Raw genomic sequence first — 27,384 nt, 5'->3', positions numbered from 1 at the left:
GGGGCAAAGCTGATAGACAGAGTGCCTGACTGCTACTTGGCAGCTTAGGGGCATAGGTGAATGGATGCTATAGGTTTCCCTTGGTTCAGTCTTGTGTTGAAAATTGTGATGGACTGGTGACAAATGTTTCCCTTCATGGTTCGATCCAATAATATCAGGGCATGATATGTACAGTATATGTCAAGTGGAATATGATATCATGAGTGAGTAGGAACATGTGGCAAATACAATTTGATTTGATTTGATGTGCTCTCTGGTGTTAGCCATTCTGGTGTTAGCCATTCTGGTGTTAGCCTAATGAGTGATATGATATGGGCAGAGGCTTGTCTTTACAGCAAACAGACACTTATTAAAGCCATCATGTCCGCATTTCAACCAAGATGTGCCACTATTGATTGAGCTCCAGTGATTTCACAATGGGTTAGTTGGAACGTTGCTATTGCTTCTGTCCCTCAACTGTCTATTTGACACAATAATGATTGTTATGCAGCTCAGTCTTTGTCACGCTCGCCATCAGCAGTGATATTTGTCACTTTATGAGCGGGATTGGATTCACTGGTTGATTGTGTTAATTGGTTGGTTGGTTGGTTTTCATGACACATGACCTCCATGACTTGGAGTGAAAGCCAACTTTTTCCCCCCAAGATCAGACATAGGCCTACCTGACAGCAATGGATGATAGATGACTAACACTGTGGCTGAGCTCTATATCCTGCTGGTCCTGCCTTCCATGTGTGTCTATGTGGGAAATGTGCTCCGCCTCGCCTCGAGCACGCTCACTGGGTTGTGGTTAATGCACTGCCATGGCAACTGTTATTCACCAACCCCTGGGACAAAAATGGTTTTATCCCTCTGTGTGACACAAAAGGCTACGGGATGAACTTTCTGTTAACACACAACTATTGAGTGGCTCTGTTCTGGCTTTAATATATCTGTCTCATTTCCTTTGTCGCCAGAGAAAGAGGACAAACACAAACACACTTTCAGGATTGGATTTCGATCGGCATATTCTACCTCGTATCTCTCAGACTTCTGCATTGGAGTCATCTCTAGAACATGCAACAATGGGCTTTTTATGTTCTGCTGAACCATGGCTGGGCATTTATTGAATGCCATGTCCACTGGCAGTAAGTCAGCCTCCGTTCAGGCCATATCCAATGGAGGAAACAGTTGTCTGTAACACAATTTTCCACACTTGAACAAATCAATGTGAATCTATGAATCGAATCTATGAATCTATATACAGTTTTATGGAACCCACATTAGTAAGGCCTTCACATATGCAGCTCACTCTCCAACCAGGACCAGGCCATGCTATAAATCTACAGCCTGCTGTTTGAAATACAACATCCTTCGAGACAAACATGTGGATTTTATTGGCAACACATTGTGGTCTGTTTACACACTGTCTGGCTAAGAGGCACTGCGTCTGTACCAAATAGGCTACAGTGCCTGCGGAAAGTTTTCAGAAACCATCACTTTTTCCACATCTTGTTTTGTTACAGCCTTATTCCAAAATGGATATATAAAAAAAGAAAACTCAGCAATTTACACACAATACCCCATAATGGCAAAGTGCAAACAGGTTTTTAGACATTTTAGCAAATGTATTAACAATAAAAACATAAATACCTTATTTATATAAGTATTCAGACCCTTTGCTATGAGACTCGAAATTGAGCTCAGGTGCATCCTTTTTCCATTGATTGATGATTGAGGAAAGGCACACAGCTGAGGTCAAGTCAAGTGATTGGGCATGATTTGGAAAGGCACACAGCTGTCTATATAAGGTCCTACAGTTGACAGTGCATGTCAGAGCAAGAACCAAGCCATGAGGTCAAAGAAATTGTCCCTAGAGCTCCGAGACAGGATTGTGTCGAGGCACAAATCTGGGGAAGGGTACCAAAAAATGTCTGCAGCATTGAAGGTCCCCACGAACACAGTGGCCTCCATCATTCTTAAATTGAAAAAGTTTGGAACCACCAAGACTCTTCCTAGAGCTGTCCGCCCGGGCAAACTGAGCAATTGGGGGAGAAGGGTCTTGGTCAGGGAGGTGACCAAGAACCCGATGGTCACTCTGACAGAGCTCTAGAGTTCCTCTATTGAGGAACTCTAGAGTCTTCAATGCTGCAGACATTTTTTGGTACCCTTCCCCAGATTTGTGCTTTGACACAATCCTGTCTCAGAGCTCTACGGACAATTCCTTTGACCTCATGGTTTGGTTTTAACTCTGACATGCACTGTCAAATATCTCTGCAGCACTCCACCAATCAGGCCTTTTGGTAGTGGCCAGACGGAAGCCAATCCTCAGTTAAAGGCACATGACAGTCCGCTTGGAGTTTGCCAAAAGGCAGCTAAAGACTCTCAGACCATGAGAAATAAGATTCTCTGTTCTGATGAAACCAAGATTGAACTCTTTGTCAGGAATGCTAAGCGTCACGTCTGGAGGAAACTTGACAGGGCTGGTAAAACCCAGGGCTGGTAAAACCCTGGATCATTGTTATTCTAACTTCTGCGACGCATATAAGGCCCACCCCCGCCCTCCTTTCGGAAAAACTGACCACGACTCCATTTTGTTGCTTCCAGCCTATAGACAGAAACTAAAACAGGAAGCTCCTGCTCTCAGGTCTGTTCAACGCTGGTCCGACCAATCTGATTCCACGCTTCAAGATTGCTTCGATCACGTGGATTGGGATATGTTCCGCATTGCGTCAAACAACAACATTGACGAATACGCTGATTCGGTGAGCGAGTTTATTAGCATGTGCATTGGCGATGTCGTACCCACAGAAACTATTAAAACATTCCCCAACCAGAAACCGTGGATTGATGACAGCATTCTCGTGAAACTGAAAGCGCGAAACACTGCCCAGACGGCATCCCCAGCTGCGTCCTCAGAGCATGCGCAGACCAGCTGGCTGGTGTGTTTACGGACATATTCAATCAATCCTTATCCCAGTCTGCTGTTCCCATATGCTTCAAGAGGGCCACCATTGTTCCTGTTCCCAAGAAAGCTAAGGTAACTGAGCTAAATGACTACCGCCCCGTAGCATTCACTTCCGTCATCATGAAGTGCTTTGAGAGACTAGTCAAGGACCCTATCACCTCCACCCTACCTGACACCCTAGACCCACTCCAATTTGCTTACCGCCCCAATAGGTCCACAGACGACGCAATCGCAACCCCACTGCACACTGCCATAACCTATCTGGACAAGAGGAATACCTATGTGAGAATGCTGTTCATCGACTACAGCTCAGCGTTTAACAACATAGTACCCTCCAAACTCGTCATCATGCTCGAGACCCTGGGCCTCGACCTCACCCTGTGCAACTGGGTACTGGACTTCCTGACGGGCCGCCCCCCCAGGTGGTGAGGGTAGGTAACAACATCTCCACCCCGCTGATCCTCAACACTGGGGCCCCACAAGGGTGCGTTCTGAGCCCTCTCCTGTACTCCCTGTTCACCCACGACTGCGTGGCCATGCACGCCTCCAACTCAATCATCAGACGACACTCCAGTGGTAGGCTTGATTACCAACAACGACGAGACAGCCTACAGGGAAGAAGTGAGGGCCTCAGAGTGTGGTGTCAGAAAAATAACCTCACACTCAACGTCAACAAAACAAAGGAGATGATCGTGGACTTCAGGAAACAGCAGAGGGAGCACCCCCTATCAACATCGATGGGACAGTAGTGGAGAGGGTAGAAAGTTTTAAGTTCCTCGGCGTACACATCACGCACACAACTGAATTGGTGCAGGGTGATGCGGTCTGCCCCATAACCGGGGGCAAACTACCTGCCCTCCAGGCCACCTTCACCACCCGATGTCACAGGTAGGCCATAAAGATCATCAAGGACAACAACCACCCGAGCCATTGCCTGTTCACCCCGCTATCATCCAGAAGGCTAGGTCAGTACAGGTGCATCAAAGCAGGGACCGAGAGACTGAAAAACAGCTTCTATCTCAAGGCCATCAGACTGTTAAACAGCCACCACTAACATTGAGTGGCTGCTGCCACACATGTAAAAAATGTATCACTAGCCACTTTAAACAATGCCACTTAATATAATGTTTACATACCCTACATTACTCATCTCATATGTATATACTGTACTCAATACCATCTACTGCATCTTGCCTATGCTGTTCTGTACCATCACTCATTCATATATCCTTATGTACATATTCTTCATCCACTTATACTTGTGTGTATAAGGTAACTGTTGTCAAATTGTTAGGTTAGATTACTCGTTGGTTATTACTGCATTGTCGGAACTAGAAGCACAAGCATTTAGCTACACTCGCATTAACATCTGCTAACCATGTGTATGTGACAAATACAATTTTATTTGATTTTATTTGGTACCTTCCCTATGGTGAAGCATGGTGGTGGCAGTATCATGCTGTGGGGATGTTTTTCAGCGGCAGGACCTGGGAGACTAGTCAGGATCGAGGGACAGATGAACGGAGCAAAGTACAGAGAGATCCTTGATGAAAACCTGCTCCAGAGCACGAAGGTTCATCTTTCAACAGGACAACGACCCTAAGCACACAGCCAAGACAACGCAGGAGTGGCTTTGGGGATACGTCTCTGAATGTTCTTGAGTGGCCCAGCGAGATCCCGGACTTGAACCTGGTCGAACATCTGTGGAGAGACCTGAAAATAGCTGTGCTGCAATGCTCCCCATCCAACCTGACAAAGCTTGAGATGATCTGCAGAGAAGAATAGGAGAAACTGGCCAAATGTAGGTGTGACAAGCTTGTAGCATCATACCCAAGAAGACTTGATCCTGTAATCGCTGCCAAAGGTGCTTCAGCAAAGTACTGAGCAAATGTGCTCCGTTTTTTTTATTTTTGATAAATATGCAAGAAATTCTAAAAACGTGTTTTTGCTTTTTCATTATGGGGTAGATTGATGAGGGGAAAAAAAGATTTATTGCATTTTATAATAAGGCTGTAACGTAACAAAATGTGGAAAAAGTCATGGTGTTTGAATACTTTCCAAAGGCACTGTGTACTTTAATGTAGTAGAGGAGATGGATTCTACTGTACAACTCATCCGGTCACTTAATTCTGCCATTATGAATTGCCATTGATTTCCATTAGGGTTTGGCTGGCTTCCACAGCCCAATAGTGACCTGTCTGCCTCCCATTAGTGCACTTTAATTCTAGCGATGAATAGTCAGGACAGGCTGCTCTCGCTGGCTGCACAGGCAGACACAGCTAGATGACCCTACTAAGTGGCAACGATAACGTTCAGTCTCATTCTAGCATGATAATCAATGTATGATCAACCGTCACTCATCATAAATCGTCATCAAAATTCCACTCCATTCTCCACTCTATGTCTGATGAGGAGTGTGTTTTGGCAGTGTGTGTTCATTGTTTTGTAGTGTATTAGTAGATGAGGATTCCGTGGTGATGAGTCCTTTGGAGGAGGTTGAGAAAGTCAGTACATGTTCTTATTGAGTTCCGATGAACAATGAATAATTAAATGACCTCTACTGTGCTGTCGTTGGTTGTGAAACAGCTCATTTGAATGTTTCAGTGAGTTGAACTTGAAACGTCTCCCTAAACTCATTACTGCAACGACGGCTATGTATATGATTTAAATGCGTTGTGCACCAATACTTCAGCTCTTCTGTGTATTATAGAGTGAAACACAACCTCCTTATATGGACGTGCCACTGTTACACTGCAGCGCACAGCAACAAGTTCACCAAAGAATTTAAGGAGAATGTCAGAAAGAAAACAACTTCACTTGAACTAGTCTGTGATGAATGATGATTTCAATAAATGACTGATCTCACACTCTGTTTCTCTCAATCTGTGTCTCCGTGTAGGTTGCTTTGAGTGCTGCATCAAGTGTTTAGGTGGGGTGCCGTATGCGTCCCTGGTGGCTACGATCCTGTGTTTCTCTGGCGTGGCCCTGTTCTGTGGCTGTGGCCATGTGGCCCTCACCGGCACCATCAGCATCCTGGAGAACCACTTCTCCAAGATCACCTCTGACCACGCCATGCTGACCGACGTGTGAGTAACCGCACCTCTTTATACTGACCCCATGAGTATGGTTAGGATTTGTAGACCATAACCTGACCATGAAACACGATCTAGAAGTAGGGTCTGACTAACCATAAGTATCCTACTGTATGGTCAGAGTAGAGCAGCAATTAGATACTATTGGATCTCACCTCATCCCGAAACCTATATATCCTGATGCTATCTGCAGTAGCACAGTGACTATATGTCTACAGCAATATCTTATAACACTTTTTATTTCCACTTACACTACCAGTCAAACGTTTTGACACACCTATTCATTCAAGGGTTTTTCTTTATTTTTACTATTTTCTACATTGTAGAGGAATAGTGAAGACATGAAAACTATGAAACAACACATATGGAATCATGTAGTAACCCCAAAAAAGTGTTATATTTGAGATTCTTCAAAGTAGCCACCCTCTGCCTTTTTTTATTTGATTAGGCAAGTCAGTTAAGAACAAATTCTTAATTTTGATGACAGCCTAGGAACGGTGAGTTAACTGCCTTGTTCAGGGTAGAACGACATTTTTTTTACGTTGTCAGCTCGGGGATTCGATCTTGCCACCTTTCGGTTACTAGTCCAACGCTCTAACCACTAGGCTACCCTGCTGCCTTGATGACAGCTTTGCACACTCTTGGCATTTTCTCAACCAGCTTCATGAGGTAGTCACCTGAAACACTTTTCAATTAAAAGGTGTGCCTTGTTAAAAGTTAATGGAATTTCTTTCCTTCTTAATACATTTGAGTCAATCAGTTGTGTTGTGACAAGGTAGGGGTGGTATACAGAGATGGCCCTATTTGGTAAAAGACCAAGTCCTTATTATGGCAAGGACAGCTCAAATAAGCAAAGCGAAACGACAGTCCATCATTACTTTAAGACATGAAGGTCAGTCAATCCAGAAAATTTAGAGAACATTGAAAGTTTCTTTAAGAGCAGTTGCAAAAACCATCAAACTCTATGATGAAACTGGCTCTCATGAGGGCCGGCACAGGAAAGGAAGACTCAGAGTTACCTCTGCTGCAGAGGATAAGTTCAATTCTTCACAGAGTTCAAGTAAAAAGGCACATCTCAACATCAGCTGTTCAGATGAGACTGCGTGAATCAGGCCTTCATGGTCAAATTGCTGCAAAGAAACCACTACTAAAGGACACCATTAATAAGAATAAGAAGAGCCAAGAAACACGAGCAATGGACATTAGACAGGCGGAAATTTGTCCTTTGGTCTGATGAGTCCAGATTTGAGATTTTTGTTTCCAACAGCCATGTCTTTGTGAGACACAGAGTAGGTGAATGGATGATCTCCGCATGTGTGGTTCCCACCATTAATTATGGAGGAGAATGTGTGATGGGGTGCTTTGCTGCTGACACTGTCAGTGATTTATTTATAATTCAAGGCACACTTAACCAGCATGGCTACCACAGCATTCTGCAGTGATACTCCATCCCATCTGGTGTGTGCTTAGTGGGACTATCATTTGCTTTTCAACAGAACAATGACCCAAAACACACCTACAGGCTGTGTAAGGGCTACTTTACCAAGAAGGAGAGCGATGGAGTGCTGCATCAGATGACCTGGCCTCCACAATCACCCGACATAAACCCAATTGAGATGGTTTGGGATGACTTGGACCGCAGAGTGAAGGAAAAGCAGCCAACAAGTGCTCAGCATATGTGGGAACTCCTTCAAGACTGTTCACACTCCAGGTGAAGCTGGTTGAGAGAATGCCAAGAGTGTGTAAAGCTGTCATCAAGGCAAAGGCTGGCTACTTTGAAGAATCTAAAATCTAAAATATATTTGGATTTGTTTGATGTCTTCACTATTATTCTATAATGTAGAAAATATTAAAAATAAAGACAAACTCTTGAATGAGTAGGTGTGTCCAAACTTTTGACTTGTACACCAACCCCTTTTATCTAAATAAACTGAGCCTCCTAGTGTAAGCATAGATAAGCCCAATCCATAAATTACAAGTATTTTTATATAGATATGTTCTTTCTTCAATGAGCTCATCACAACGACTATTTTTAGCTGATTATATCCCCTGTCTGAACCTCATCCTGGAGACAAAGCCTAATATGGAGCTCTTCTTATCTGGATCCATTAGTCTAAGGAGAAAAACAGAGGAGCGAGAGGACAGGACAGAGCATGTGTTTTGTGTTGAGGTTGAAAGGGGAGTCTCTGAGTGCACTGTTTCATTGAAGATGTCTAGCAGGCCGATCGGTCTTTTAGCAGATTATTTCTCCAGGCATGTATCACCTGTCATCTGTCCAGGCTGTGTTAAGGGTTTGGGACTGCTTATCCTTTTTTGGGGGGGAAACTGAGTCAGTCATCCTCACTCGAAGACATCGGTTTACAGTTCATCAGCCAAAGTTGTTAATGATTTCAAGATTTTCACAGAGTGAATGGTATAGGTTGCAGTTTTCCAACCCAAGACTAATGTAAACTAATTCAGCTCTGTGTCTTTGATCACACACGGGACACTGAGGTGGTTTATGTGTGATTTGATCCCATACAGAATACAGCTGATGCAGTATGTCATCTATGGCATCGCCTCCTTCTTCTTCCTCTATGGGATCATCCTGCTGGCCGAGGGCTTCTACACCACCAGCGCTGTCAAGGAGCTGCACAGCGAGTTCAAGACCACCATTTGCGGGCGCTGTATTAGTGGGATGGTACGTCACTATCAACACCACTGGACTGTGGTTTCCATGCGCTGAACTTACACAAATCACAAATAACCAACTCACTGCAGTCTTAACTGGCTATCAAACCCTTTTGTCAACAAGATTGAAAAAACATTTTTTTTAAGTATTTCCACCAAACCACATGATGTTTTAATCCTGGGTAGATGCGATCAATCAAGCAAGTTGATGAAAACCATAATGACAAAATATTGTTGCAATTGGACACATAAACAGTCCCTCCCTTAAAGACCTACTTGTCAAATAGGCTCCAAAAATGTTTATGTTTATGTTCTGCCTAATGCTAATAGGATGCTGTGTGTGTGTGTGTGTGTGTGTGTGTGTGTGTGTGTGTGTGTGTGTGTGTGTGTGTGTGTGTGTGTGTGTGTGTGTGTGTGTGTGTGTGTGTGTGTGTGTGTGTGTGTGTGTGTGTGTGTGTGTGTGTGTGTGTGTGTGTGTGTGTGTGTGTGTGTGTGTGTGTGTGTGTTCTCTCAGTTTGTGTTCCTGACCTACATCCTGGGTATTGCCTGGCTGGGAGTGTTTGGTTTCTCCGCCGTGCCCGTCTTCCTCTTCTACAACATGTGGTCCACCTGTGCCGCCATGAGGTCACCAGTCTCCAACTTCACCAACGTGGACTCTATATGCGTGGACGTCCGTCAGTACGGTAAGAGAATGCCTCAGTCACAGTCAGGGTCATCTTCATTAGGCACCATGTGAAAGGAAACAGACTGAAATTACTACCTAAACTTGTCCAATAAGAAACGTGCATTTTTTTTCTTTTAAATGTTTTGTTACGGTGTGCTTTACTGAATATGACCCTTATTTCACCATAGTGGCTGAGAGCCAAGATCGTAGTGGGATAAATAACTAATAGGATAACAAAGCACGTGTGGCATCTTTTCTACAGCTCGATTGCCTCCCTGTCTCCTCTCAGGCAGAGTTTTATGGCAGCGATAAGACATCATAATGTTCAGTGTGTCACGTTTTGCAGCTTTAATACACTCAACTCTCCAATTATGACATTTTAATGGTGATTTGGAGTTGCAACCATTCTGTAAATTGTAATGTGATATGTGACTGTGGGCCATTAACGATTGAACTCTGATTCATTTACTGCATGACTATCTGAATTATAGGAACATGTTTTATGAAGACGTGATGTGAAGAATTTGCTCAGTGTAAATATGAACCTTTAACGACCGTCTGCAGGTATCATCCCATGGAACGCTACACCAGGCAAGGCTTGTGGGTCCACACTAGGAGACATCTGTAATACTAGTGAGGTAAGGCTTCTTCTCCTCTAATTCGGAGTCATTCATTCACAGATGACATACTGTCCATTATTTGGTGTCATTACTTTGAGATGCTTGCGCTCACAACTATATTAAGTGTTTGGGGGCCACAGAGGCGCAACAAATTGTATTCACAATGAGAAAAACGAAACAAAAAAACACCCCTTCCTTTCTTGAACACACTCGCACTTGTCTTTTTTTACTTGCTGACGGGTACTTTATTGAGGACAAATATACTTACTATGACTGTGATATGGGGTTGTCTCACCAAGCTATTTTACGATAAATGCACCAACTGTACATCGTTCTGGATAAGATTTTCTGTTAAATTACTCAAATGTAAATGTAAGTTACCGTACTGTGGTACTGTGTTCATTCACATAAATCATTGTTTTTTTCTTGTCTTTTTCAGTTCTACCTGTCCTACCACCTGTACATTGTAGCATGCGCTGGAGCCGGGGCCACCGTCATTGCTCTGGTAAGCTCACCTCTCTCTCTCGCTCTCTCTCTCTCATCCTCCCACTCAGTCTATCCTTGCACGGTTTGTATCTGACTGTAGATCATGAATCCAGTTCTCCTCTCCTCATTTCCCATATGGTTTATGTAACCTCTGTAAAGCAGATTACACATAGGCTTTCACACATCTCCAATCCCATTCGCTGTAAACCATCTCCGTAGATGCCCCTGGCCCCGGTTTTATTATATATATATAGGTAAAAGGACGCAGGGTGGAGACTTACCGTGGCTATGTTTATACAGTGTCATGGAGAATCTCTGTAAGGATATAAACATTTGTAGACGAAATCAGAGTGCTTTGAACTAAGGGCACCCCATTTCCAAAGAGTCCCATCTTGGGTGTTTTGAAAACAATGAGTATGACAGTCGAGGAAAATTCTCTGTCTAGGCCATGGAGACCATTTTGTTCTCTGATTGCTTCCAAAGACAGTTTCATACGTTTCTACTCAACTCACATCTGAAAGTGATAAACAGTCATATTTTACTCATACTTATTTTTTACACGTAAAAAATGTGAACGTAGAAAGATCAGTTGTTGCCAATATGGCAGCCATGCACGTTCCTGGAGTGTTCTCTTACCGCCTGTATTCTGTTCTCTTCCACCAGCTGATCTACATGATGGCTACCACTTATAACTTTGCCGTTTTGAAGTTTAAGAGTCGAGAAGACTGCTGCACTAAGTTTTAACTGGTGTTCAGAGACACAGCACAGCACAGTCTATGACACTACACTGAGTAGAGACAGCAGCCACTTACTACATGAACTAAAAACCAACAGAACATAGACAAATACATCTTCCCCATTAGCATTCACCTAAATCGTAAATAGCTGAGTGTATGTGTCCTTTAGCATTTGATATCCAGGGATAGGCCTGTCGGAAGGTTCAACGGTACCCGAGGAGAGTTGTCTTCAGAATGGGGTGGTGTATAGTTAGCAGGGTTATGCTTTTCTCCAGGTCATGTTAAGATATTATTAGGACATTAAATCAGTAATAACTCCCTTAATTGAATAGCACTCAGGCTTTTTGTAGAGTAGGCTTGGAGGAGGAAGACAAAACACAATTAATATGAGGACAATACAGTATTTTGAATGAGTTCTCAGGCTTCAGTCAGTGCTATGACTATCGCTCTTACATTCGGGTTGAAAAAAAAAATATTTGTTTTTTTACTAATGGTCAATTTGTCCGAGGACCACCCAGCCTTGGCACAGTGCCCATTCCCCATTCATGTTTGCGGTTTGATCATGTGTACTTTTGTATTTTCTTGGTGCAAGCCACAAAGTGTTACACAGAGAATTGTCAGTATTACAAGCTTCTGTCACAAACTAGCTCCTAAATCGTATCACGATATAGACACACTTCATCTGTAAGATGACATAGACAAGATGAACAGTGTTGTACAGTAGTACTTCAAAAATAACTGCGCATATAGCTAGTATTTTGAAGAGTAAGGGCAGTACCAGGGGTATATTTTTTGCTCAAGGTATATAGCCTCAGTTTATGGCTCCATACATTTTATAAAGGAGGTTTTCCTATTTTAGAGGAGTAATGTGATTTTTTTTTAATGCAATCTGATGCCTTCCTAGCTTCAGCTGATAGTTTCATGTTTTGTTTAATTCTTTTTTCTTTGACTCATCCAGAAACGGCCAATCAGTTGTTTAAAGAGCCGCTGTTTTTTTTTTAACACTGAGCCTGCATGCTTACTTGTAGTTTTTTTTCTATTACTTAATCTGTTTATGATTACTTATATTCCATATTTCATAAATATTTAATTATTTCCTAAGATTTTTGAAGACTGTAGTTATTATTTTTCTCTTTCTATACAAAATAAACAATCTTTGTGTACAAAATATACCTATTGGTCTATATTATTGTCAAATGAAAGACAGACACTAACTAAGAACAGTACCAGTGACAGAACACAGGTTGATAAGGTTGACTCCATCTCACGTCTCAATCTAATTTCCCACTAACCTCTGACCTTCACTAACCACCATCCTCATCAAGCTTGCACGCAAAACCCCCACTCCCCTTCCTCTCCCCTTCAAAATGTCTCTTCTGTAGTATGGTTTGTTCATAGTGTAATAGTAATGTTAGTTGTGTTGATAATAATGATATAACATTACTGTGCAGGTTTGTCTGTTGTCTGCTTAACGTTGTGTTATATGTGTGTGTGATGTAGCTCTGACTCCTGTAGCCTGCTTTGCATCTTGACATGCTCACCGGCCATCCACCCTCACCCTTCTCTTCCAGATCCACTTCCTCATGATTCTCTCAGCAAACTGGGCCTACCTAAAGGACGCCAGTCACATGCATGCCTACCAAGACATCAAAATGAAGGAAGAGCAGGAGCTGCACGACATCACGTCTCGCTCAAAGGAATGTCTCAATTCCTACACATAAGGATTACGTCCTCGTCCACCTCTATGAAAACACACACACACACACACACACACACACACACACACACACACACACACACACACACACACACACACACACACACACACACACACACACACACACACACACACACACACACACACACACAGCTCCTGTAACCTGCCAGCTGCCCTCACGCAGCGCAGTAATACAGCTCCTAACAAACTAAAGCATCAATGTCGCTTTCTGCAACTAACCAAGACGTGTCGGAACCTCTGTTTTGTGTTTTGTATGTGAATATATTTTTGTTTTTATTTTTCTAAATTGTCGAATAAGAAAAATATGCAGTTTTGAACAATTATTTTGATCTGTTCTTTTTTTGCTTTCTTCCTAATCAGTCTTCGCTGGTGAAGCTTGAAACATTGCACTATTCTAACACAAGAACGTAAAGAAATAGTGAAACTTGTTTTAGAGTGTCCTGTTATGATTCTGGCCTGACTGTTGGCCATTTATGAATAAGGGAGAGCAGGAAGTTCGTGTCAGCGAGAAGAGAATCCATTTTTTTTTATTTTTATCAAAGATGCAGTTTTGATAACACTTCATAGCACAACATGAAACGCCTTACAACATCAGTTCTATTAAAGTAGTGCAACGTGTTGTTTTTAATTGCACACACGTTTGGTCCTCCTGGCTTTGAATGGAGAGAATATAAGGAGGAGAAATATGAAGGCACAACAACATTCCATTGTAGAACAGAACATGCATTGGTTGGCTTCATTGACAATTTATGTTTACCCTTCTTCCCATTAAAACTGTTAGGTTTAGATTAATTTTCTCTTGATAGTAGTTTTCCTATTTTAGGGCTGACATTTTGTTTAATGCTAATTCTAGTTACATTCGTCACATACATAAATAATGATGCAAAATACTAATTCCCTCAGGTGTACAATAGTGAGCCTACGTAGTTACTTTAGCTACATACACATGTATTTTACTTAACCACGTGCCCATGTGACTGTAAGCGAAACCGTAGTGGTTTCAGATTTTAGTTTTAGTCCTTTTTGAAGGGTGGAATCCCTTACACTAAAATACATGCAAAGGTTGTTTTTTCTCTTAGACTTTAATTTTTATTTTTAAACTCTGGCAAGTGAATGGTGCCAATAACAATTCTACTGTTAGACTGACCAAAATATATCATCTTAATACATCACCAAAGTGTGATACCATGGGTAATAATTAGTATCATTTTTTTATTTTTTAAATGCAGCAATTTAAAATGTCATGGTTAATGTCTTTGTGAGATGAAAAATAAATGTCAAATTTGACAATAGAGCATGAGGATGGTATACTACCCTGTTGGACAGAGGGGCTTGTATATTCAAAGTATTGTTGGGATGAATAAATGCTTCCTATTGTATAGTGTATGATCTCCCACAGTTCATTCCAAATTCCCAGGTGACTTGAAATTCCCATTTGCGACTGTTACATGTTCATCCCTATAACTACAAGATACAGGATGCTTCCATTATACTTGGTTGAGAAAAAAAAAAGTCTGTAACGAAACATTTGATATAATGTGATGTGCTTTGTTTACCATGGCAGACCTTACAACTTAGACAGTACAAGTGAAATGTGTGAATGTTATCCCTTCTACATCCAGGCTAACTCAGTCTTAGGATGTGGATCTAAAAACAAAATCTGTGCTTGTATGTGTACAATGTAAAAATGTTACAAGTCAGGAATCTTTTGGTGATGTTTCAATCTTTTATTTTATTTTATTGAATATATAACCACTTAAAAAAGAAAAAAAAGTATCAAAACCTCTTGAATTGCATTTCAGCATTGTTTTTGACATGCAATTGTGAAAATACTGACAATTACTGATGTAATCTTTTTCTTTTAGGTAGAGAAGAAACAGGGATATTGATGTTAATTCATTATTGCATGAAGGAGAACTGTTTCTGCAGTGATACAGGTGATGTGTAGTCATATGTACTGACAACTATCGTAGGCAGTGTTTGCCCGTTTCCTTTTATTTTTCTAACAGAGAACCAATTAATCCATTGTATGTCCATTGTATGTCATCGTAGTCCTAGGTGTTTCCAAGTATGCGAATCCTCTATAGTATTTTGTAACCTAATAGTGTACCCCATTTTTTTCCTATGAGTGTCAAGGGCCTCCTTGTGAATTTATTTCAGATGATACTTAATGCATCACATTATTATGAATATTAATCATCACCATATAATTGAAAATGGCAATCTGACCATGAATACGGTTCAGCCAAAGTTTAAGCCACTGTAAGTCTTGATTGACAACATCTTGTTTTGTGAACAAAGTGGTCTCAGAAATATTGTAGAACAGACGCTAAAGCGGCCTGCAGGAAGATGACTGATGTGAAGTGGATGACTTTGATCATGCAGTCTCATTATACAGTGTTTCCTGTGTATAAAGTACCAACAAATTATAGAAATGGCTACTGATCAATCACCAGGAAGACACCAATCCAACATCCTGTCTGACTGGGATCCCCTCTGACATCTCTCTCAACAAGCCTGTTAACTGTTTTTATGAAAATAAAGAAATACAAAAATGAACTCCACTCAATTATGTACTGCATTTATTTTCCATGTCAAATGGGCATAGAACCTAATGTCATGGTACACACACGTAAAAATAAGTTGTAAGCAAGAGTCGATAAGTCACTTTGAGGCACTGTGTGATTTATAAATCGAAGGTTTATTCGTGTTAATGAACCAAGACTGACATTTATACAACTTAAACATCTAAAAACAACAAAGTCAAACGTACAGCAGTATTGTACCCTTCACACTCACACTCTGTGCCACCTCACCAGAACTCATCTGCATCTTCATGTGAGAAAGCAACGCTAAAGAGAAATAGAATAATGGTTTATTAACAGTAGTCTCCGGATAGGATTGAAAAACACATGTTCTTGATAAATTGGTCTAAAAATCAAAAGACTGGCATGTCAGAGGAGAGGAGGTCCTTTCTTGTGAAGTGAGTCAGGAAACCTCACGGGCAGTCTCTCTGCCATATCTAAAATCCGCCCCGCTCTTCTCCGCTCTCACAAGCACTGTGAAATGTTTAGACTTACCTATCATCTTTCTCATCAGACAAACTCTTGGCTTCGGGGCTCCTGTGTTCTGGCTCCTCTCTCCCAGCAGGGATCTAAAAAAAACAACACAAATTCAAACACTACGCTGGATACACTTGCCTGCTGCTTCCGTTCCACAAGAAAACCGGGGCTTCGCACTTCAGAGGACAGAAAAGTGTGTGAGACTGTGTTGCACCTGTACATGCGGACTCCGTCTTTGCTCCATGATCATCTTCAGGTACGTCTGGAGTGGATCTTTGTCCGAGGACGGGGCTTTCTCCTCAGGCTCTTCTGCCTCCTTCAGTTCTTCCTGCCCTCTTCTCTCCTCCTTCTCTTCATCTCCCCCCACCTCCTCTCCATACTGGTGTACTTCTTCCAATAGCTTAGAGACAGATAAGTCTATCCATCAATGCTAAGGTCAATCCATCAATGTTAAGGTCATTATAGAAGGAGGTGAATGTGTCAATGCAACAGCCTAGAAGTTAATCCCCACCCTTTCTTTCTCCAATCTCTCCAGTTCTCTCAGCTCCTTCTCCTGGGCTTCCTCCTTATCCCGCTGTCGTTTTTCTTCTCTCTCTCTCCTCTCTCGCTCCCACCTCAGCTCCTCTTCTTCCTCCTGTCTGGCAGGTTCATCCGGCGTTTGTTGAACTTCTACAAATCAAAGTGGGTTCACTTGAGTTAAAAGAATGTGTGGAATCGGTGCTCCCTGCACAGTGGTTTTAAAAACGGGGCTACCGTACTGCATTATAGTGGTAAGCTATCAAACATCAGGTTGGATAAAACATGGGCAGAGTATGGCCATTGCATTGTGGGTGGGGTGACGGATCAGTTAGTCTAAAAGTTGGGTGTGCTCTTCTAGGGAGAGGGGATGTGCTCCCTTACTCACCCCCCTGCAGCTGAGCCTCTGTGAGGTCCCAAGGGGCCCGAGATGGGGGGACAGTCAGGGGCCCGTCAAGGGCCTCCTCCTCATTGCCCGCCGTGTCCAGGAGCAGCTCTGGAATGTGGCTGGGCTCTAGAGAGGGGGGGGGGGGGGGGGGGGGGGGTAGAGAGAAAGAAAGTCACAATGAGGCCCTTTATGCTCAGGCCAGGATGACCAACACAGAATACATAATCAGCTGCCCTTCATCCTTACCATTGTACCAGGCCAGCGAGAGGCCACTCTGGAGGCCAGTCACACATTAAAAAGCAGCCACAACTGATTTAGCAGTAGGTGTTGTCGTTACAGTGATTTACAGTGATTTACAGTGATTTGACCTGTGTAAATATATGGAAAGAGTCATTCCTGATTAAGGCCACCTTAAACTGATATGTATTACTAGATGTCTAGCAGTCATTCTAAAAATGGGATTCCCCAGTAAAAGTATGGGACTGAATGCGACACATTGGGTTAGGAGGGGCATTTGGTATGGGCAGAAATATGGCATACTGTATGGCCGATACCCTCTGTTAGCTGGTACTGATTCAGCACTGAGTCATAGGCGAAACATGCCTGGATTTGCAAACACTCCCAAATCTAATATGGATCAGTCAATCGGCTACATCAGGCGCAAAAAACCTTGGATGCATCGATAACGAAATAGGTGAACGAAATAGATAACGAAATAGGTGAATATTTCAATTCCACTAGTCAACAACACAAACCAATATCCCAACACCATTCCTGCAGTGCTGAAGGCGTTTGCTCTCCCCCCTTGCCCCTCCCAAGGTATGATTCCAGTATTACAGCATTACAGTGGAGAAACGCACAGGTGCTGTATGTTTAGGAAGCAAAGCATGCTGGGAGCACAGAGGGCTGCCTGGCGTCCTATAGAGAAGGCTTCTGCCATCTCAGATATCTCCAAGCCACAGCAGTTATTAATAGACCTACTACAGCATGGCGAACTGCCGACCACAGATTAAGGTGACATTTGAACCATACCGCAGTTCGATGGTTACGGTCAAGAGAGATTATACCGTGGAATGTAATAATACGACTGGAAACAGACACATCAATCACAATCCGGCTTGGTGTTATAGTGCTTTGTATCACAGCACCCCAGGAATATACCTTGCACCTGTTGTGTCATCTTGTGCATCTTTAAAAACAAGACGGACACCAACACAACACAACGAAACTGATCTGGGATGAAGAGTACCTGGCAAAGGCTCTGTGAGATCTTCAATGGTTATCTTCTCAGGCTGAGGGGAAGACTCTGACTCGGAACTGGAGAAGATGATTTGCTGTACCTGTGGTGGACTACAGACAAACAAACAGCTGTACAACTGAACTGATCGTAGTATATTGTTATAATGCCGATCATGTGGTGAACCCCCGGTGCTACCTGCATTGGCCTCGTGCAGTGCTCCTGAGCTGAGGGCTGCGAGGTGGGGAGAGATCTGAGGTAAAGTCCCCTGAGCACGCTACCTCTCCGCGGGGCAGGGGAAGGGGGGAGAGCTGCCTCTCAGGAGACAGCACAGGAAACGCCACAGACGATACCTCAGCCTCTGAGAACGAGAGGGGGAGCAACTGTTAGTTACAAAATGCAGCAAACAACAGAAGATACAGCTTCAGCACTGTCACTGTCATATGGGGTTTCAAAATGCTTGAAGTGGAAGGGCTCAAAGGGGGGAAATATGGAGATGACAAGATGTCGACTAAAACTCAGAATACAATGGTATGGATGGACTCAATGACTCACAAGTTATGAATGGGATATAAAATACTAACTATACACCAAGACAAGCGTTGTTTCGAGCAATGACAGTAAATTATTTCCAAAACACATTTACTGTCTTAGCAGTAAAGCGCTTGGGACATTAAATCCATTTGAAGTGAAACAACCCAATAAAACAGATTGCACGTTTCTACCTTCCACAGGCTCTGTGTGAAGCTGGCTCCTGGAGAGGGAGAGGGGTGTGGAAGACAGGCGCCTGTGGGGAGAGGAGGTGCCTTCCAGGGGGGTGTCTGTCTCCTGAAAACCGGGCCTCACTGAAGTCCAGAGACTGGAAGTCCCTTCCGCTCCCTGGACCAGGGTACTGATCCTGGGACGGGTCTTCAGCGAAGGTCACTCTGGGTTGGGGAGAGGCGGGGGCTCTGGTACGCTGGGGAGGGGGTTGATGTTGAGGCGAGAGAGGTCTGTGGGAGACTTGTGGATGCTGGGGTGAGTGTGGGCAAGGTTGGGGGGGGGACTTGTTGTCTTTGGGGCGAGCGAGGGCGTTGGTGAGAGATATGTTGCCTCTGAGTTGAGTGAGGGCGTGGTGATACCGGTGCTCGTTGGGGTGAGAGGCATCGCGGGGTCAGCATGTGAGACACGGTGGCATGCACCGCCCTCTGCTGGTAGTTCCTGTAAGCTTCCTCCAGTGTCTCCGCCTCCTTCTCCAGCTCTCTGATCCTGGCCTTGGCCCCAGCCACCAGCTCAGCGTCAGAGTCTGGGGAGCTGCTCCGCCCCCAACGAGACCTGCGCCCTTGAGAGGGCATCACACCTGCTTCACACACGTCATCATAACCAGCCACCCATGCTCTCAGGACACCTCTGTCCACATAGATATCAGGGGGCACTAGTTTATCAGGATTGAGCTCCAGCACGGAGCGGTCCACTAGGGAGGGCTTAGGGTTACGCAGGACCTCGTTCTCTAGAGCTGCCCACCCCAATCACACAGAACACACGGAACCAAGAGATCGAAGGGGGGGAAGAAATGGGGAGAGAAAGAGGAGAAGATGAGGGCAAAGACAAAATACCAACATTATAAGGTGATAAGATGGAGAAAGTGATTTGTAGACTGATCTCAGAGAAGGCTAAGGGTGCATGTCAATATCATGAAGTGGATTCCTCTCCTTGCCTCCATTCCTTCATCTGCACTGATCTGAGAACAGAGATTAAGCGAAAGTAGTGTATCGAAAGCCTACTGTAGGACTTGCTTTCACCTGTTCAACTTTTGAAGATCAGAGCAGGTGAAGGAACAGGAATGAAGAGTCAGGAAAGGCCACCATTGAGATGCAGACTACTATACAAGCTAAGCTACACAAGCTAGGTTTCATGCAAAATACAGAGATGTGAAGCAGAGCTAGATAAAGGAACTACAATATGCACACATGATTCAGTGTGACTAGCCATGTCTAAAAAAATCTAATAAGCCACAGGGACCATGCACAGACAGTGTACCTAGTTGTGTTTGTCGGAGCTGCATCTTGATGTCCTCTGCATGGGTGGTCATCCACTGAGTCCTCTCCTCACAATCTATGAGCTGGGCCTTCAACTGGGCACAGCGCTCCACCTGGTATACACAGGCACAATCAACAAGGGGTTAATACAGCCAGAGAACACCTCCAATGGGTGGACAGAGCCAACAAGGGGTTACAGACAAAGAAGAGCATCCAACAGGTGGACAGAGCCAACAAGGGGTTACAGACAGAGAAGAAGAGCATCCAACAGGTGGACAGAGCCAACAAGGGGATACAGACAGAGAAGAAGAGCATCCAACAGGTGGACAGAGCCAACAAGGGGTTACAGACAGAGAAGAAGAGCATACAACAGGTGGACAGAGCCAACAAGGGGATACAGACAGAGAAGAAGAGCATCCAACAGGTGGACAGAGCCAACAAGGGGTTACAGACAGAGAAGAAGAGCATCCAACAGATGGACAGAGCCAACAAGGGGATACAGACAGAGAAGAAGAGCATCCAACAGATGGACAGAGCCAACAAGGGGATACAGACAGTGAAGAAGAGCATCCAACAGGTGGACAGAGCCAACAAGGGGTTACAGACAGAGAAGAAGAGCATCCAACAGGTGGACAGAGCCAACAAGGGGTTACAGACAGTGAAGAAGAGCATCCAACAGGTGGACAGAGCCAACAAGGGGTTACAGACAGAGAAGAAGAGCATCCAACAGGTGGACAGAGCCAACAAGGGGTTACAGACAGAGAAGAAGACCTTGCAACAGGTGAAAGATGACATGCAGGCTCCCAATTGGACCGGAACTCATATGTAAGGCCTAACCATAAGCACAAAGAACTAAACGTCAGGCCAGATGTGTGTTAAAGACAAGAAGTCTCTCTAGTCTCCACATTATTTCCCACACTATCAGAGAAGCATTGTGTCACTGACCTCATTGTGGAGCTGGGCCTGCAGCACCTGTCTGTGGCTATCAAACTCCTCCTCTGACAGCCTCCTGGCACTCTCCAGCCTCCTCAGCTCCGTCTGCAACGCCAGCTGCTCCACCGACGGCCTGCCCAGATCTATGGGGAGACAATCGGCTAGGAGAGTCACAACATCCCGGCAAACAGCTTACACATTAGAGCACTCATTGTACAGTATATCCAACTAACAATCTTTAACTTTTCAATTAAGGACAAGTTATAATGGGCCTAGGTTAGGTACTTTTCTTAAAGTCACTGTGACAATGCCCCAGAAATGTCAAGAGAGATTTTGTGGCAAAAACGTTAACTTTTGATTTACACCTGACATTATGTGATACGATCCAGTTAATCTCCTCAGCTAGCTACAGTATATTGGTTTGGCTGAGATGGTGCTGGGAGGCTGACATTATCGAGCACATGGTACTAGCCTAACTCGGTGGTTAATGAAGCCTACTGTTAGTGAGGAAGAGAGCGGCCCATTGGTCCCCCATCCACCCTTCTCCTCTGACAGGAAGAACATTGTGTCCCTCAGAGAGAGATGAAGCATTGGCCCTCTGCCCTCTGTTCCTCCTCCTCCGCAGTCGCTTGGACTCTCCACCCCCACATCCCCCCTGCATTCACTTCACAGAGCAGTCTGTAAAGCCACAAACACTGCAGAGAGGGTCCCGCATTGACAGTCATCTAGAGCACATCCAAAAAGACTCTGCCACAGTGCCAAGACCAGCTGGGCAGAGTAGACTGAATACACTAGAGTCTATACAGACTCCACATAGTCAAACCACAAAGCCTTTGAATGCCTCAAAAATGACATACTGTATCCTCTCTGGGTTGGAAAAGAATTTCATGCATTATTTGTATATTTCTCAACACATTCCGTTTGACCAGAAAATGGAGAGCATCTTTAAACTAGGTAACCTCTGAACTAACGACAGTGAAAAAAACAAACGTTTCCCTCTTAGAGAAAAGGACTAGTCAAAGAGAGAGAGATGCTAGAAGCTAAAACGGAAGCAAAGGGAGGAAAGGACAATTTCACTGGTTCCCCACACGCCCAGACTGAGCCCACCAATGCAAAACTGAAACAAGGCAGTAGCATATCTCATATGGTAAGGCCACCATTCCTCACCTGCCCGTAGGCGCTGGTTCTCCTCCTGAGCTTCCTCCAGCTGTTTCATCAGCAGCCTGAGCTGGGCCTGCTGCTCCACCCTCTCTCGCCTCAAGGTGGGGTAGTCATTCATGGTCTCCAGCCTCTCTCTCAGCAGCTCATTCTGCTGTGTTAACAGAGAGTACTGAGACTGGGACGTGTCCAGCTCCATCTAAATTACAGAGAGTAGCATGCGTACAGTTAGGGCCGAATCAGTATGTGAAAATGTTATGTCTGTGTATCACATAGTACAGTGCCATGCAAAAGTACTCATCCCCCTTGGAGTTTTTCCTATTAAGTTGCTTTACAACCTGTAATTTAAATGGATTTTTATTTGGATTTCATGTAATGGAAACACACAAAATAGTCCAAATTGGTGAAGTGAAATGGGAAAAAATAACTTGTTTAAGCAGTACATTCCACAGAGCTGGGCTTTATGGACGAGTGTCCAGAAAAAAAGTCATTCCTTAAAAGAAAAAAACAAGCAAACACGTTTGGGGTTCCCAAAAAGGCATGTGGGAGACTCCACAAACATATGGAACGTACTCTGGTCAGATGAGACTAAAATTGAGCTTTTTGGCAAGGAAAACGCTATGTCTGGCACAAACCCAACACCTCTCATCACGCCGAGAATTACATCCCCACAGTGAAGCATGGTGGTGGCAGCATCATTATGCCATGGGGATGTTTTTTTTCCATTGACAGGGACTGGGAAACTAGGCAGAATTGAAGGAAGGAGCTAAATACAGGGACATTCTTGAGGGAAACATGTTTCAGTCTTCCAGAGATTTGAGACTGGGACGGAGTTTCACCTTCCAGCAGGACAATGACCCTACGCATACGACTAAAGCAACACCCGAGTGGTTTAAGGGGAAACATTTAAATGTCTTGGAATGGCGTAGTCAAAGTCCAGACCTCAATCCAATTGAGAATCTGTGATATGACTTAAAGATTGCTATACACCAGTGGAACCCATCCAACTTGAAGGAGCTGGAGTAGTTTTGCCTTGAAGAATGGGCAAAAATCCCAGTGGCTAGATGTGCCAAGCTTATAGAGACATACCCCAAGAGACTTGCAGCTGTAATTGCTGCAAACGGTGGCTCTACAAAGTATTGACTTTTTTTGGGGGGGGGTGAATAGTTATGCATGCTCACGTTCAGTTTTTTAAATCTTATTTCATGTTTGTTTCACTATAAAAATATTTTGCATCTTCAAAGTGGTAGGTATGTTGTGTAAATCAAATTATACAACCCCCCCACAGTGTGATTGGTTGCCAAGTTTACCTGCAATCGTCTCAACTCAGCACAAGCTCTGCTGTGTTCCTCTAGCTTGGCATCGATTGCAGCCGACTCCTTCTGCATACGAATAGTCTCCACTGAGAGAAAATGAATGTGTGATAAGACATTTGTATAAAACGATACAAAGCACAACAGTTAATACATTGTTTATAACGACGGCCTACAGGAAAAATACAGACCTTTGTTTCTTTTTTCATTCTCTGTGAGTTTTTCAGTCCTTTTGGTGTACTCTTCTTTTAACTCAAGCTGATATCTGATAGCCAGAGAGAAATATCAAATAATCACAAATTATTTATACAAGGTAAGCATTGACATAAACAGCATGGAATAATGACTGACAGTAACATAAATGTCATAGGCCTACATGTTAGTAATGTTAGTAATATAAGACAGCAATGTAATAAACTGGGTGGTTCGAGCCCTGAATCCTGATTGGCTGACAGCCATGGTATATTTAAGCATTAAGGCCCGAGGAGGTGCGGTATATGGCCAAAATACCACGGCTAAGGGCTGTTCTTATGCATGACGCAACGCGGAGTGCCTTGACACAGTCCTTAGCCGGGGTTGTGATATATGGCCAATATACCAAGGCTATGGGCTGTGTCCAGGCACTCCGCAATGCATCGTGCCCAAGAACAGCCCTTAGCCGTGGTATATTGGCCATATACACCACACCTCCTTTGGCCTTATTGCTTAAATATAGCATAACGGTAACATAATAGTTTCCTGAAGTGATGCACTGCTTAGCTTACATCAAACTTCTTATACTTAGACTGTAACTATCTCAAAACCATGACATGATAGCACATTATGATACTGGCACTGGGTAGATGCTCTATTCAAGAAGCCATGCATCTGGACTGCTTGTTATACAGCATCTGTGACCAGTACTCCTGCATGTTACACTAATGCTAACTGACAGCTGGCTATACCAGCCAGATTTACGATCTAAAAATAAGTACTGTGTGGTTTTGGATTTAAGAGGTGATAGATGTAGTGAGTCAAACTTATTAGCATTCAAAGCTACTTAGCCCAATTTTCAAGGCAGCACAATACACTGTATGGTATCATCCCTGCAATCCCTTTTATCAACTGAATCAGAAGGTTAATTAATTGTCTCTGATGAACTGGATCCAAGCACACAGTACATGAACAAAATATGCATAGAGGATATGAAAGTGAATGTCAGATTATACATATTTTTGCTCTACACAAGAGTGCCACCTTCTGGATGCAGAGAGAATTAATGGAATGATGGCTTCTGTGCTGGGAGGTGAAGGGAAATCAAACAGATAGAGCAAGTAACAATCATCTTTAAAAAAGTACAGAACAGTCCAAGTAGGCTACATTTAGCAAAATGCCATCATAAGACCTTGAAAGCTCATTCTTCAGCTTTTGGTCATAGGTGTCCTCCGTCGTCTTCACTGCAAGCTCTCTTCTTCTCAGCAGCTCCTCCATGGTTTTGGTCTTCTCTTCCTGTATTTTGCAAGTCCTGTGGTGAATAAGCATTCGGTGAGTAACATGATAAACCAAACCCTGATAACCCCAGTATGACAATGACTCAGCATGAGTATGGCGATATGACTTCATCTTACTTTTCAAAAGCCTCCATCCTTAACCTCAGCTCAGCTTCTCTATTCCGCACGGTTTCTATCTCTTTCAACACAGCTTGTCTTTGCATATAGACGTCTTTTTCCTCAATCTGAAAAACACAAATGAAATACAAAGTCATTCGTAACATCACATAAGCACACAACACCCGAATGCAAAAAGTTTAAGAAAATAGAACGACCCAAGTAAAACATGAATTGGCCACTGACTCGATGATTGGAGAACTGAGAATCAACTACCTCTTGTTGTTTCTGTAATCGATCGATGGCATTCTTCTCCCTATTGATCAATGCCCCCGACTTCATCTCATAAGTCCTCTCCATGTCCTGCCTCAGCTGCAAAATCTCTTTGCGAGATTTGTCTTTTTCCTCCATCTTCACTTTGGACATTTCCACATCTTTATAATGTTGCAGCTGAAGAAGCAAAAAGCACCATGTTTCTCAATGCAAACATTTCCAACAATAGAACATCAGAATGCATAAAGAGGCGAAGAGAAATAGAGTCATACCTTTGCATTCATTTCCGCTTGAACCTGTGCTTCAACTTCTGTTCGATATGCAGCAAGCTTAGACTCATAGGACACCCACTTGTCCCCTTTGTAGCGGAGAGCTTCATACTCCTCATCGATCATTTTCATCTTGTCAACTGCACACACAAAAGGTTTTTAAAATGTAACGTAACGCAGTATTTTACTATACTACTGGGTCAACTTGAGAGTGCTGCATGCTTACCAAGAGATTCTCTATAAGCTGGCGTACTGGTGGTCTGAGTATCAGCATCACGCCGTTCTCCATGCAGATGACGGTCTGTCAATTCTATTAAGAGACTCATCAGGAAACCTGGAAGAAACATCAATAAGGGCCATGCCAGGATGCTTGAGCTGACAAGAGGGGGCTTGGCATATGAAAGTAAACATCACGCAACATACCCTTATTCTCTTTCTGTGTACTTGATGCCTGTTGAAAAATATACAAATAACCCATCATACACATCATTCGGTACAAATTATATAATTTTGTATAATTTTACCAAGATGATGTGATTACCAGAGATTTGTAAAGTGGTGACCGCGGGCTTATTTTCATAATTTGAAGAAGGTCCCTTGAAGTGAAAATCTGGCAGGGTGTAGATGAGAGCATAGTCAACAAAAGAGTATAACGTAGCTGAGAGTTCAGCACAAGCAAAGCTGACCACACATTACTGGAGTGGGGTCATTCAGAGCTTCAACATAATACAATGCATTGTACAGAACCAAACATAAGGTAGTGATGAGAGCTTTTTCCATAGCTCTCTCTTGTCCCTCTGCAGCAGACATATCGTGAGCAATATTTTTGGAACATCGAATCGCAATAGAATCACATTACTGAATCACAATACATAAAGAATCGTGAGAATTGCAATACATATCGTATCAGCACTGAAGTATCGTGATAATATCGTATCGTTGATGTCCCTGGAAATTCCCAGCCCTAGTACTGTGTTACTGCTCCAAAGCATAAGTGCAAGCGCTCACCTTATCTTTGCCCATGCCACATTCAGGGTAGAACACAGACAGGGTGTACTCATACCCAGAGTTCCTCAAATGATCTGCCACCAGACTGTTAGAAGCGGTGACCAGGACAGAGTCTGACTTCATAGGGACTGGCCTGGGAACAGTTTCTCCACTCAAGATGGGGTGCTTCAATTCATGGATCAACTGATTACGAAGCTGCGTCTAGAACAAGGAAATAACGTCTGACAAAGGGGGAAACAATGGTTTTTGGTAGTAAAATACTAAATACAAATGTAAATACTTACTTTAAGTGTGTCAAGCACTCCTCGATTCTTAAAGGTTTGGTAAAGCCTCTTCCTCAGCTCATCTGGGGATAAAGCCTCCTCCTTGGCAACAGACATGTTGTCTTCAATTGGGGAACAGAGAATAATCAACGAATAATTGCTAGCTGATTTTTCTTGCTGGAGACAAGTACCAACTTCTCTGTAACGCGACTAACATGTATATAGCTAGAGTTTATGGCACGTATTTCAACGTATTCTGGTTTAAATTACCTGCTTAGTGACCAACGGCGTCCTCTCCAGGTGCCCACAGCTTTGAATTCAACGTTCAATCGTTTTAGTTCCGGTCGCACAGTTATGATGCATCAATTATGTCTTTGAAATCAGAAATAAAAACAAATACATTAGT

The 27,384-nt window shown here is 43.4% G+C and overlaps 2 protein-coding genes across 4 annotated transcripts in view; one reads left to right on the top strand and one right to left on the bottom strand.

Moving 5' to 3' along the window:
- Positions 1-15,518, top strand: part of gpm6bb (glycoprotein M6Bb) — a 51,363-nt gene extending 35,845 nt beyond the window's left edge. For 2 of the 3 annotated variants that reach the window (XM_046362488.1, XM_046362480.1), the window contains exons 2-7: positions 5,847-6,033; positions 8,563-8,719; positions 9,224-9,392; positions 9,938-10,011; positions 10,433-10,498; positions 12,788-15,518. In XM_046362488.1, the coding sequence (XP_046218444.1) occupies positions 5,847-6,033; positions 8,563-8,719; positions 9,224-9,392; positions 9,938-10,011; positions 10,433-10,498; positions 12,788-12,937 (803 nt within the window). In that variant the 3' untranslated portion in view covers positions 12,938-15,518. Of the gene's footprint in view, positions 1-5,846; positions 6,034-8,562; positions 8,720-9,223; positions 9,393-9,937; positions 10,012-10,432; positions 10,499-11,142; positions 12,387-12,787 lie in introns of those variants that run through there. The other variant, XM_046362495.1, reaches the window with a different exon arrangement.
- A 1-nt stretch (position 15,519) lies between these two features.
- On the bottom strand, positions 15,520-27,322 carry ofd1 (OFD1 centriole and centriolar satellite protein). The gene is given in 24 exon segments (XM_046362507.1): positions 15,520-15,806; positions 16,035-16,108; positions 16,231-16,416; positions 16,528-16,685; positions 16,921-17,046; positions 18,170-18,270; positions 18,356-18,518; positions 18,883-19,067; positions 19,070-19,652; positions 20,177-20,288; positions 21,121-21,251; positions 22,276-22,465; positions 23,577-23,668; positions 23,771-23,844; positions 24,964-25,083; positions 25,187-25,293; positions 25,442-25,615; positions 25,711-25,847; positions 25,934-26,041; positions 26,131-26,158; positions 26,249-26,317; positions 26,716-26,916; positions 27,000-27,100; positions 27,249-27,322. Coding segments are annotated over 23 exon segments (3,255 nt in total). The 5' UTR covers positions 27,096-27,100; positions 27,249-27,322; the 3' UTR covers positions 15,520-15,766.
- Positions 27,323-27,384: the final 62 nt, after the last annotated feature.

Source organism: Oncorhynchus gorbuscha, linkage group LG01, assembly GCF_021184085.1.
Source record: "Oncorhynchus gorbuscha isolate QuinsamMale2020 ecotype Even-year linkage group LG01, OgorEven_v1.0, whole genome shotgun sequence".
Lineage (NCBI taxonomy): Eukaryota > Metazoa > Chordata > Actinopteri > Salmoniformes > Salmonidae > Oncorhynchus > Oncorhynchus gorbuscha.
The sequence above is the reverse complement of the archived record's forward strand: the minus strand, read 5'-3'. Positions and strand labels throughout refer to the sequence as shown.